Genomic DNA, 12531 nt, shown 5'->3' on the forward strand with positions numbered 1-12531 from the left:
GTGCGTGGGAGACAGGAGAGCGGAGGAAGATCCAGCAGCGTCATGCAGGCACGAGGGCTCTTTTCTAAGACAGGAGACACTCACACTGATCTACGCGCAGGGAAGCAGCCGAAAGAATGGGACAGGTTAAATGCAGTGTAGTTGAGGACAGTTAAATGAAGCAAACTACCTGAGGATATGGAAGGGAATGAGATTAAGAGAGTCTGGAGGCTGAGGATTTGGCAGAATTGGAATCCTTATGCGTGGCTGGTGGGAAAGTAAAATGGGGCGGCCATTGTAGAAAAATGTTCAGCAGTTCTTCAAAAATTAACCGTAGAATTACCATGTGACCCAGCAATTCTACACAAAAGGATTGAAAAGAAGGACTCAAACAGATACTCGTACACACATGTTCACTGCAGCATTATTCACAGCAGGAAACAATCCAAGTGCCCATGAATAAATGAAGGGATAAACAAAACGTAGACTATATATACAATGGAATATTATTCAGCCATCAAAAGCAATGAAGTGCAGATACATGCTACAATGTAAATGAGTCTTGAAAACATTATGCTAAGTGAAATAAGTCAGTCAAATATTGAATGATTCCATTTATATGAAATATTGAAAACAGGTAAATTCATATAGAAACAGAAAGTAGATTAGAGGTTGTCAAGGACTATGTGAGAGGGAGAAGTTATTGATTAATGGGGTTTCAGTTTGGGGTGAGGGAAGAGTTTAAAACAGTGATGACTGAACAACATGTGATTGAATTGTGCACTTAAAAATAGTTAAAATGGCCTGTTTCATTTATGTTTTATCACAGTAAAATATGATATACACAGTGATTCAGTTCGGTCATTCAAATATTCAACTATTTCATTTTTTAAAAAATAATAAGAAGGGATTAATTCTGAGCAAGACAGGGAAACTTCCTCCATCCTTTCTGTGCTCTGGGGCCTACGTAAAGATGTGTGCAGATACAGCTAAGATCGCCCTTGTCCTCGGGGACATTAAGAGAGTTCCTGACAGTCTCTTCTCCTTTGCTAAATGAGAGGCAAGCTCCTCTGCTTGGAGTAGAGGTTTAGTGAGGACCTAGAACACAGCAGGGAAGGTCAGGAACGGTCCCCTAGGGGAAGGGGAGAGGCAGCTGACCCAGGGCAAACAGCAGGGCCGCTGAGGTAGCCTACTGATGGGGCCAACATCGTACACTGCGTGTGTGTAGTGTTTCATGTTCTTGAATTGTTCCCCCTCCATGGAGTCAGAAGCTGGATGGCGGGGCTGCTGTGGGTGAGGTGTTTGTGGCCTGGGCACGGAGGAAGGCTCGTAGCCTGAGAGGGCAGTTTGAGAGGGCATGTGAAAGATTGTCCCCGGGGCCAACCAGGGGAGCCGACTTGGAACAGTAGAGGAGTCTGAAGGGAACACATAACCCCGGGGACAGTGGAATTGAAATGAAAAAGTGGGTGTAAAGGGAGTGAGGAGTGAGAGAGAGAATAGGATAGGGGACTTGCAGTGTTGCAGAAAGAGGACTGTTCTGGTTGATGACATAAGAGTAGGTATTAAAAATGAAGGGGAGGTGGCAGAAAGGGTTGGTGTATTAGAGTAGACCAGCTGCTGTCACAGGTAGATGAAAACATGTATACTGGCTTGGGTACTGTGGAAGTTTATTTCTTACTCATATAAAAAGCCCAGGTGGTGGGTGGGGATGTTCTGCTTCACTGCCACTGAAGGACCAGGCTGATAGAGGCTCTGCCTCTTCCTCCAGAAGCTTTCGAAGTCATCTGGGCACTGGCATCCAGTTGACGAAAGGGTACAGAGCCCGGAGGAGCACATACGGGCCCGGCCTGAGAAGGGCGCACACCATCCCTTCACATGTCATTGGCCAGAACGTGGTCACACGGACACGCCAAACTGCAAGGAAGCCTAGGGAATGTGTAGTTGTGTGTCCTGCAAAACGAGTGACCAGCAGCCTTTGCTGCACTCAAGCTTTAAAGCCTTTTTAACAAGCATTTGCTGTGATGATGTTCCTAGTTAGTTTTGTTCTTAAGGCCAGAAATAAGATTTCAGAAAGGCTGACTTTTAAAGATCAGCTGGAGTGAAGAAGCCTTACCTGACCGTATGTGGGAAGCCTTCACTTCTCATTATGCTTCTTAAATCTTCTTTTTTTTTTTTTTAGCATAGGCAGACATCTTTGTCACCCAGTTTCCTCATCTGATGAAGTGAGTTAAATTCTTCTTCCTTCATCAGAAATGTGTGCAAGATTTTTTTTTAATAGATCCCTCTGTCACCCACTTTATCACCCAGCAGCAAATATTAAATAACACGGGGAGACAACCAGTAAGTCACTGAAGGCATTAGGCCTCACAATGAGCCAAAATGGATTTTGTGTCTGATTTAAGTGCAAGATCCATTTTGCTTCTGTTACTTTAATGAATGAGGTAAAGACTTCTTTTTGAGCCACGTAAATAATTTCTCTTAACAAGCTGCTCAGTGTTGCTTTTAAACTAGGTGAAGTGTCTCCAATATGTATATTATCCCTCCCAAATTTGCCACCAATAGGAATGTGAGGCAGACAGCAGGAGCTGAGCCTTTGGCTCATGTTGATCTCACAGTCACTCCAGAGGGTGGGATGGGGGTGGGACATGGCAGGGGACACATGCCCCAGATGGGAAGTTCTCTCCCAGGAGACTTTGTCCTGAGAACCATGTCATAGTAAGATTCCACTGGCCTTGGTGTGGACATCAGTAGTTCACCATTTTCCTTTTCCAAAGTTATATGGAAATTCTTTGGAAAATAAATTCTGGGATTTGGTGAGGGAAGGTCCTTTAAAGAAATATGGTGAATTACTACAAAGTACTAGGGGTTCCTCAGAATGCTTCCTCCTCTGATATTAAGAAGGCTTATCACCAGTTAGCCCTTCAGGTACACCCAGACAAGAGCCCAGATAACAAGGAGGAGGCTGAGGAGAAATTCAAGCAAGTAGCAGAAGCCTGTGAGGTCTTGTCTGATGCCAAGACACGTGGCAACTATGACAAGTCCAGAGAGAACTGCATCAATGGGGGGCACAGAGGAGACGGCAGAGACCCAACCTGTCTGAAGAAGGAACTGTGGTCTGAGAGGCTACACTGTAGCTTTCAAAATGCCTTTGAAGGTGAAGACTTCTTCTCAGGAGATTGTTTTTCCACTGGCCATTTGGGCAGGGCCAGGAGCTTCTGCTGCTCCTTCTTTGATGTGACCCCCATACTGGACACAGGATTTTCCACTTTTGTATCCCTGGGTGCCAAACCAAGTCCCCGTTCCTTTGGGATGTTTGCACCCTTTGTAAGCAGCGGAATGGAAAACTTCAGACTGGTCACCACTTGTACTCAGATAGTGAATGGCAAGAGAGTTGCTAGAGAGAATGTCGTAGATAATGTTAAGGGGACGACTGAAGTAGAAAAAGAATGCCCATCTCATCAGATCCCTCCACATCACTGGTAAGGAGTTGCTATGCTCTTTCACAAGGAGACTTGCCTGTAAGGCTGGTGAGTCTGACACTTATCAAGGACAGACTGGAATCTGTGAGTGTGCTGAACTGGAATGGACAGAGGTCAGCTTAGTCCAAAGCTCTCATCTCACAGAAGAAGGGATGGGCCAGATGTTACACAAGGAGCTAGGAAGCTGCAGAGTTTGGCTTTCAGCCCGTATCCTCTGATTCTACATTGAGCCTTCTTCTGTTCCCCTGCACTATATTTGGGACAGTAGTGACCACCACCCAGATGCCGTTAGAATCAGTTCTCTACCATCATAAATCCCATTGACTTCTTTCCAACTGTTTTCCTGCTGGTTAGTTACCTTGCTGGTATCCAGTTGCCTTTCTTGATGGCCTGTCTTCTCTCTTCCTAGCCTCTTTTTCTCTGCTTCTCTTTCTACCTCTTCTTCTTTCCTCCCATTTCCAGGGGACCATATCACATTAGGCTCCAGGGAAAGAGGTGCCTCAGTGTAGGTTACTGTTGGCACAAAGAGTGAAAAGTAAATGGCTTAAGATTTTTTTATGTACTTTTTTTAATAGCCAGCATTTATTGAGTGGTCAGGAGATGTTAGAAATTCTACTTCACTTGTGTTATCTCAGTAGTCCTGTAAGCAGTGAAATATAGTAGCTGCTCTCCTCTATCATATAGATAAAGAAGTGAGGCTCAGAAAGATCACATAACTTGCACCAAGCCCCACCAAATAAGCAATAAAATAGTGTCTGACTCTTGAAACACAAGCTTATCTACTGAGCTATATTATCTGTGGATCCTATTCATTTATTTTTAGATCTAGGATCTTGCCCCTCACTAGAAATTTATACCTGTCATCTCTAAACCCTACTTCCATGCATGAGTACTTGCTGGAACTTAAAAATACGCAAACATTTGTAATGTTATTGCCCAACAGATACTTGGTCACTCTTACATGAAGAGAGAAGATGGAGCAGTGTAAAAAGTTTTGCTGAAACTAATGAGTGATTGTCCCTTAACACAAAAATGTAAACCAGATCCCAAGATGTGTACTAGTTTTTTGTTTTGGCTTTAATTGTGATTTACATGCAAAATCATGGGATTTTTGTTTGTTTAATTGAATCTGATCACACTCCAACCCCTTCTTTTATACTTATGAACATAAGTATAGTGGGGTCCAGAAGAGTGATTCCCTGTGGAAAACTACTGGTGGAGTCTGCATTTGGTCCTCTGTCTTCCAATTTCCAGTCTCCTGCTCAGTCTAGTAAACCATGCTGACAGGCAAAATTTGGATTTCTTTTGCATCGCAATCTTTTATGGAAGTTATGTAACAAATGATTGGCATTCTTAATCAAGGAACTTTCCTATGTTTGCAATTTTTATGAGACGAATGTTTTGTGTAGCCTTTGAACTTTTTGAATCTCAGTGAATTTTCTGAAACAGGAATATGCCTGTATCCCTATGGCAAAGGGTAGCATCCGGGCAGGGAGCACACTTCTAGAAAGGAAGCAGAAGACAGATTTGGAAATGGACACATTCCCCTTCTTCCAAAGCCTCTACATTTCCACACAGTAGTCTTTGAGAACTTCTTATATGTCAGGCAGTGTGCTAGGTGCCTTACATTTCTAATATCCAAAATCCTTTAGGGGTTTATTTCCATTTTACAAGTAAGGAAACTGAGGCTTAGGGAAGTTAAGTCTCTTACCTGGGTCACACAGTAAGTTGTAGAGATAGGGTTCAGACTGCAGTTTGCTCGACCTAGAAGTTCACGTTTCCATTATCCTGTATTATGTATCATCTGAAGGGCTATCATCTTGGTTAAAGAGGAAAACTTTGTTATATGTGTGAATTATGTTCATTTCAAAATTTTTTAAATGAGCACTTCCAGATGGAGCTTCCGTTTCCCTAGCCTAGTCTGAGGTGAACAGCAGTGTGGCCTTGAACCAAGGAAAATCAGATTGGAGCATGAAACATAATTTTCCATTTGTCTTAGATAAAATCCAAGTTTCAGCATTTTTCACAGACATACTTAGTTTTGGTAGAAATGCTGAGTTGTAGAAGGACTTTCTGCCAGCAAAGATTTTAAAAAATTTCACTCTCAATTAGCCAAGGAAGTTTTTTTTTGTATAGAAATGAAGGCAGTGTCATCTTTTCCTGATGCCTGTTTAAAATATGTTAAATGTAAGCAAACAACAGCAAAGGAAAGATGGAGAGCAGGAAGGGCTGTGCTGTTTTTCAAAGCATTGCAAGTGAGTTTTCATCTCAGTGTGTAAGATAGAAAATGAGCTTTGAAGTAACTTGTGACTCAGATTCCTGTGGCTTCACATGCCTTCAGAGTGGCCACCTTGTTCCCAGATGTCCAGGGGTCCTCTGCCGACTCTCATACTTGCAGGTTTTACTGATGGGCAGTGTTTAGAATTTGTAGCTGCCTAAATAGAAGATACTTCAGGATTGGAAAGTCAATTCCTATGTCCTTAAGGAATTTTCCGCTCTTGTCCTAACAACCGACTGCTTCTTTAATGTGCCATGGTTTTGAACTGTTGTCTCTCACGAATTAATGTGAGATATTTTGTTTTCTAGCAGTCAACAAAATAAAGGTTGCCAGAAATCAAAAACACCACAGAACAGTTGGAAGTAATTCCTGTCCTTCTGCTCTGGTTCAGATTACGTGGTTGACAAGTGACATGAGGACTGTGGTCCTGTCGAGGACCAGTGACAAGTGACTGTATCACCCGTGGCTCTACCTTAGGGGTTCGGGTCAGAGACCCACGATCCCCACATCACCAGCCGGGGAGACATAGGTGGAAGGGACTGGCCTAGTGGCCGTTTCTCCAGCCCCCTAGCGCAGTGCTGTTTCTCCCACATGCCTGGGCATTCAAAGCACATTTTCTTCACAACCTGGCAAAGTACATGAGAGAGTTTGGAGGAGCAGCTCCCTTGGGGCTGGTGGAGGGAGTCACGGTTTATGTAGCTGCAGCTGCGCACCGTGTCCATCAGTGGGGGAGGTATGTACACACATGTGGGTACATTAATGAACAGAAGCTTACCAAGCAAGCACAGCTAGGCCATCTCTCAAACCCAGGTTCCCTAAGAGCTCAGCTTCTCTTCACAATAAATAACAAACCTAATGTGGCATTCAGCATTTGTCTGTGCTTCCTTTCCAAAGTTTCAAACAACTTTCTGTATTTGGGGTCCCCATCCTTTCACAAGAAGCCCATTTCTATTTCATCCCAAAGCATCGTGGTCTGTAGGGAACCTGGAGAGAAGTGTACTGTACCTGCTTGGGTTCCTGCAGGGTGGGAGGAGTGGCCTCAGAGGAGAACAGGGGAGGGAACGTGCGGCGGGCAGAGCCCTTCCCCTTACCACCTTATCTGGAGTCTTGAGAATCCAGTGAGAGGAGGTGTGGCAGGGCCCTTGGCTTGAGAGGTTGATGTTCAGGTTGAGGCAGGATGGTTCTCCCTTTAAAGGGCAGGAAAGAAGTTCATGGAGTGAGTCATTTTTCCAATGCCTGTTGTCGTGATGGATGAGAACCCAGCAAACCTGAGACTCTAGTCCCCACTGGCCCATGTGCACAGCACACATGTACTTCTAAGTGCCAAGAGGAACAGAAGCAGGTTGTGGAAAGAGCCTCAGTCTGGGCTATTAGCAGATAAGAATTCAAACCCCGTGCCATGCATGCTTTGCTAACTTTTTGATTTGGGGCAGGTTAACTTCTTAGGCTGATAATCCCTGCCTGTCCTAATTTATAAAGTTGTTTTAGGGATTAAATACAGAGAAATTCTGCATAAACTGTAATATATTTTACAAATGCAAAGTGTCCGTTTCCTTTAGAAGCAATGTCTTTGTCTTTGCGGATATATACTCCAAGATTGCCCTCAGTTTCTTAAGATGACATTTATGATACAATGTTAACAACAAGATCAGCCATGGATTGTATTTAATCCAAAAATAAAAGCAGATGGTGGAAGGTAAAAAACAGAAGAGTCTGCCTTTTTCCCATTTGGGCACAAGTGAAAAAGTGAGGTCTTTAGCTTGGGGTTGATCAATTTGACTTTCCCTTTGAACTTCCTTTTTTCTTTATTACCGTTGAGCTTTTGGATTTAAATGCTGGCTTTACTCTCTGCTCCTATTATAGGAAATTGATGGAAAATCCCTGCTGTTGATGACAAGAAATGACGTGTTGACAGGACTCCAGTTGAAGCTGGGGCCTGCTCTGAAAATCTACGAGTACCACGTAAAGCCTCTGCAGACCAAGCACTCAAAGAGCAGCTCTGCATAGCACCGTCACCTGGGGCCTCGGACCTCAGGAACTATGTAGCGACCTAATTTAGTTTCATGTGATGAAACTTTGTAAACAAAATACATACATGTGTATTTGGAAAAATTCCAATCAAATGAAACGTTATCCTATTGGATAGACTAGGCAATCCATCGGCTGACCTGAATTCAGCCAGGAGCAGCGGGGACGACATTCGACAGGATGGTTTTCCTTGTGAGTTTGTCAGCTAGAATGATCTTTGACATGACGAGGCACCCCTCCCCACAAAGGGGACTTTCTTCATAGGTTGCTTCCCCAAAATCCTTAGGAAAGGATGGAATGAGCATCTTTCAGTCACAAATGTAGGAAGATTAAAAACAAGAAAACGGCGGGAGGGGGAGAAAAGAGAAAGCTCCTTGGAGCTTGTAATATTTGGATGGAATTGCCGACACCCCTTTTTATAGAGGGTCCTCCACTTGACCTTATTAAGGTTTCACTGGGATATGCTGCGATGTTTGCAATGAACATGTGTCACATGGCCCCTCCGGAGCAGCAACGTAGCTCTGCAAAGAGAAATCTGCTGTGCACCTGGGGTATACATCGTATTCAGCTAGCTTTTACAGGGGCTAATGGTTTCTTGTGCCTAGATTTGCTTTTAAATTGGTTCTTGGTTTCTGAAGAAAGCATTTTTTCACTTTATTTTTGTTTGTATTTATAATAATTTGTTTGTGAAGGAATTTGTCAAGAGTTACAGATCATAAGGCCTTGTTACTAGTACAGATTATTTTTATATTCCTTCATGATGGTGTAATATTTTTTTAATTGCTCTGGTGCTTTGTTTGATTCATGGTTTGAGCTTTTTTTTTTAAGAACTTGAAAAAGTGGGCTTCCTACATCTCTGTTCCAAGAGACATTTGTTCAACCTCTGTGTGTCGATGCCTTGTTGAATTGGTGCTTTGTGGTTACAATAAAGCATTGCTTCCATTTATTCTTAGTGCATCTCAAGTCTTTTCTTTGGTTGCCTCTTCAGTTAGGATTAAAGATTAAGGTCGTGCCCTAACACTATGGAAAGAAAGTTAAGCCTTCCAAAAAAAGGTAAGACTTTAGTTTATAAACTGAATTGTCCAAGTAGGCCTCATTCTTTCTCTTACCCCAACCCAACAACCAATTTTAGATGTCATATTAGCCAAGCATTTGTTTATCTTTCTGTAGACCAGTTGCGGGGGGGTGACTTTTTTGCAGTTCTGATGAAAGCTACTGGTCTTTTCTCAAGGCAAAAGCTCATATTTCCACATACAAAACTGCAGAATTGATGGGCTCCCTGAACTTCCCTCCTCCCCCTCCTCAAGTTGTGTAACTATTTTAGAGAATGTTGTAATTCAGATCATTTCTCTAAAGAGCACAAAGTCTGAAGACAAGAGTGGACAAAGCATAAGAAATGGTAGAGTGAGTGGAGTTCAAAATGCATTCTGAATTAAGTCAGTTATGGAGTTCAGGGAGTGTCTATTTTGTAATGCTTTGTAATTTATGTAATGCTTTGTTTTGCATTGTAAGCAGGAGAAGGAATTACAAAAGGGACATTTTCCATGCCCATGCTCTCACAATCTGCAAAACATATAAGACTACAAGGCAGAATATAGTTAAGTACTGTGAGGAGTGAGAGTCACAGAAGATGTGATCTGCACCTGCTGGAGACCTGGGTGGGGAAGTAGGGGTGGGAGAGCAAAGACGGAGTGAAGAGCTTAACATTCCTGTAGGAGTTTCTCACAAGGGATACAGTGGGGATGTTCCAACCCTCTCTACTCAAAGGCATAGCGTGAGGAGTGCTGAAGCCCTGCTTCTGTGCATCTACCAGATGCCCCTGTATGAGTTTGGAACTGATTTGGCTGCGAGTGATAAAGAACTGCCTCCCCTATCCTTGCCTTCACTCCACCAAGTAATATAAGCAAGACAGAAGCTTGTTTCTGTTCATGTAAATGTCCAGATTGTGGCACAGTGAGTCTGTGGCCCTCCATGATGTTAGGGACACAGACTCCTCCTGTCTTTCTGCCCCATCATGCAGGCTATTTGTTCCCAGAATAATTTCATAGCCCAAGATAGCTGCCTCAGCTCTCACCATCACCATTTGAATTCCAACCAGTGGGGAGAAGAAAAGGGAAAAGAATATACCTCTTTCTTTAAGGACACTTCCAAGAAATTGTACATGCTACTTCCTTTATATCTTGCCATCTAGAACTCAGTCAGAATGCCATACCTAAGCTGCAAGGGAGGCTTGAAATATTTTTTCTTTTTCTTAGAGCCTATGGGCCCCCATAAATTTCAAAAGTCCCATTCTGTAGATAAGGGAGAAGGGATATTAGGGGACAGATTCCTATCACCACTGTCAGCTGGCCTTTGAACACCTGGAGCAAATGACACTGAAGGTGTGTCTTTAGTTGTATTTTTCTCTAGACTTGAACTGGGGCTCACACTCCGTTCAGTCTCCAGATGTTTTTATCTCAGTCACCTTTCACAACTACTGGAAGCCTTATTTACTAACCCCGACCTAACTCATCTACAGCTTTAGACCTGGGCTGCTATATAAATGCTTGTCAGGAAGGAAAAAAAAGGGGGGAGGAAGCAAACCAAAAAGTATCAAATCATTCCTCAGCCTCTGTTAACAGCTTTCAGGCAAAATTTAACAAATTAAAGATAGCTTGCCCTTTGTACACCAGAAAAAGGCCTGTGACAGGCAGACCTGAGTGCCTCAGCAATAACTGAAAGGGTTCCCGCTCCACATCCCCTCTTGCTCCCAATCCAGGAAAAAGCAGTGTAATCAAAGCAGGCCATGGAGAGCAGCTAGAAGTACTTGAAATTCAGCAGGTAGGCAGCTTGTCTCCAGACAGCTGTAAAACCAGAGACATCTGATACCATGTCAGATCACACTGCATTTGGGGCTGCAACTCATAACAAATATGCACACTACGTGGGGAAGCACTTCATGAGTGTAAGTGGGAACGAATGGGCCTTGGTGCCAATATGTTTTATGTGAGAATTGTTTAATGTTGAATTTGATGATTCTCAACCAGAGAGGCAGACAGGATATCAGAATCATGGGGAATTTTAAAAAGTAATTGTTACACCACCTCCCCTCCCAACCCCACATTTGAACCTCAGATTCAAACTTGACAGCGAACATTTAATGAGCTGATTTAAAGACCAGGTCACAAATTGGCCATTTTTCAGTGGAATCTAAGCTGACGTGTTTCCCTTCGGCCAGTGCGGTATGTGTGTATTTTCACAACTCCATTTGCATTCTTCTAGAAGAGGCCAACATCTCCAGTTTATTACAATCTCTTTAATTCCCTAATATCTTACAACCAGCAACTATGTAATTTCACATTAACAGTCTGGACCCCAAAGGTATTGAAATTTTGACCCTAAATCTAAAGCAATGAACACACAGAGAGCCTCCTAAGAATAAATTAATTCACAAAACTAGAAATTGCAAGTAGATTCAGAGGAAAAGAAAACAAGCTGGCAGACTGCATTGCAATGTGCAGCAGAGTTGCCCATCATTTTTGATATTTAGTGCACATGATGAATATGAATAAGAGGCAAATTGGTGGCAATCTCCTCATTCTGTCCTCAAGAACTATCCTGTGCAAGCAGGGTTAGTGTCCCTCTGAGCTCAGCATACACATCAGGGAAACACACTGTCCTTCCATTGCATTAGTGAAATATATCTTTGGAGGAGTTTAATTTAGAAAAGCCTGATGACCCACAGTTGCCCAACCACTCCCATGTTTGGAAGCTGAATGCAAAAAGTACTTACTGGTGGTGATCCATCTGCCTTGCATGGCCAAAGCAAACGGAATCGGCAGGGGTCAGGTCTGGGCACAGAGCCATTAAGTGTTTTCCTGTAATGATTTGAAGGATTAAGTTAAATGTTCACAGAACTGACTGCTGTGGGCCAGATATGCTTCTTAGGAGAAAACTTGTTAATTCTCCTTGCAAATCAGGAACAGAAACTACAGGAAGAAGGGATAGAGCAATGGGTGTGCTAATGAGCAGCTTGTTAGTTTCATGCTGTAGCTCTATAGGCAATGAAGTAGCTTGGGTACCATTTCTGGCCAGTAGCAGCAGCAGAGAGAGAGCGATCACACCCACATTCATTTGGAGACTGTGGCTGTCATCTGTTTGTGAACCTTAAGACTGGTAGCCTAGCACTGGGGCAGAAGAGTGGAGGGCCCTGTGAGTAAAGCAGAGGTCTTTGGTTATCCAGAAGTAGGAAGCTAGGCTGATGTCTCTCTCCCTCAGTTAGGTAGGGTGATCCTGTCTGCAGATATCTTTAGGGAGAAATGAGGAAAGCTGGAAATGCAGGTAATATCCAAACAGAAAATAGGCCCCTCTTCCAGTACACGGGCAGACCTACTACATTAATCATTGCAGAGGTGGAAAAGAGGTCAGTGAGGATAGGTGTCCTGAACACACTTATTACCCGTGACCTGGCAGCCAAATCTACAAACAAGATAAGGGAACACATGGCACAAAACAGCGTGTGCCATCACCTAGGCACCTTAGGTCACAGAGCTTAGAGGCCTTAAGTTTCTGGAAAAGTCAGGAAAGCAACCAAGGAAAGATCTGCCCCATGGGTCTCCAATACTGTAGTCTGAGGATGTATCTATGGCAAAGTTTTCAAGTTAAACATCTTCTTTCTAAATTAAAGGTAGCAGAATCATTCAGCCAATTGTGTTTCCTTTTTCAATGGATTACACTCCCATTTTTATCTGCTGGGAAATATACAATTCAAAAATAAGACTATAAATT

The 12531-nt window shown here is 43.1% G+C and overlaps 2 protein-coding genes across 5 annotated transcripts in view; both read left to right on the forward strand.

The window, feature by feature from the left end:
- Nucleotides 1–8704, forward strand: part of SAMD13 (sterile alpha motif domain containing 13) — a 45508-nt gene extending 36804 nt beyond the window's left edge. For all 4 annotated transcript variants that reach the window (XM_036890292.2, XM_036890293.2, XM_036890297.2 and 1 more), the window contains one exon: nucleotides 7600–8704. In XM_036890292.2, the coding sequence (XP_036746187.1) occupies nucleotides 7600–7743 (144 nt within the window). In that variant the 3' untranslated portion in view covers nucleotides 7744–8704. The remainder of the gene's footprint in view (nucleotides 1–7599) is intronic.
- On the forward strand, nucleotides 2242–5550 carry LOC118914941 (dnaJ homolog subfamily B member 6-like). The gene has a single exon (XM_036890291.2). The coding sequence runs from the start codon at nucleotides 2818–2820 to the stop codon at nucleotides 3460–3462; it is 645 nt and encodes a 214-aa protein (XP_036746186.2). The 5' UTR covers nucleotides 2242–2817; the 3' UTR covers nucleotides 3463–5550.
- Nucleotides 8705–12531: the final 3827 nt, after the last annotated feature.

The sequence above is a fragment of the Manis pentadactyla genome, chromosome 4 (assembly GCF_030020395.1).
Source record: "Manis pentadactyla isolate mManPen7 chromosome 4, mManPen7.hap1, whole genome shotgun sequence".
In the NCBI taxonomy this organism is placed as follows: domain Eukaryota; kingdom Metazoa; phylum Chordata; class Mammalia; order Pholidota; family Manidae; genus Manis; species Manis pentadactyla.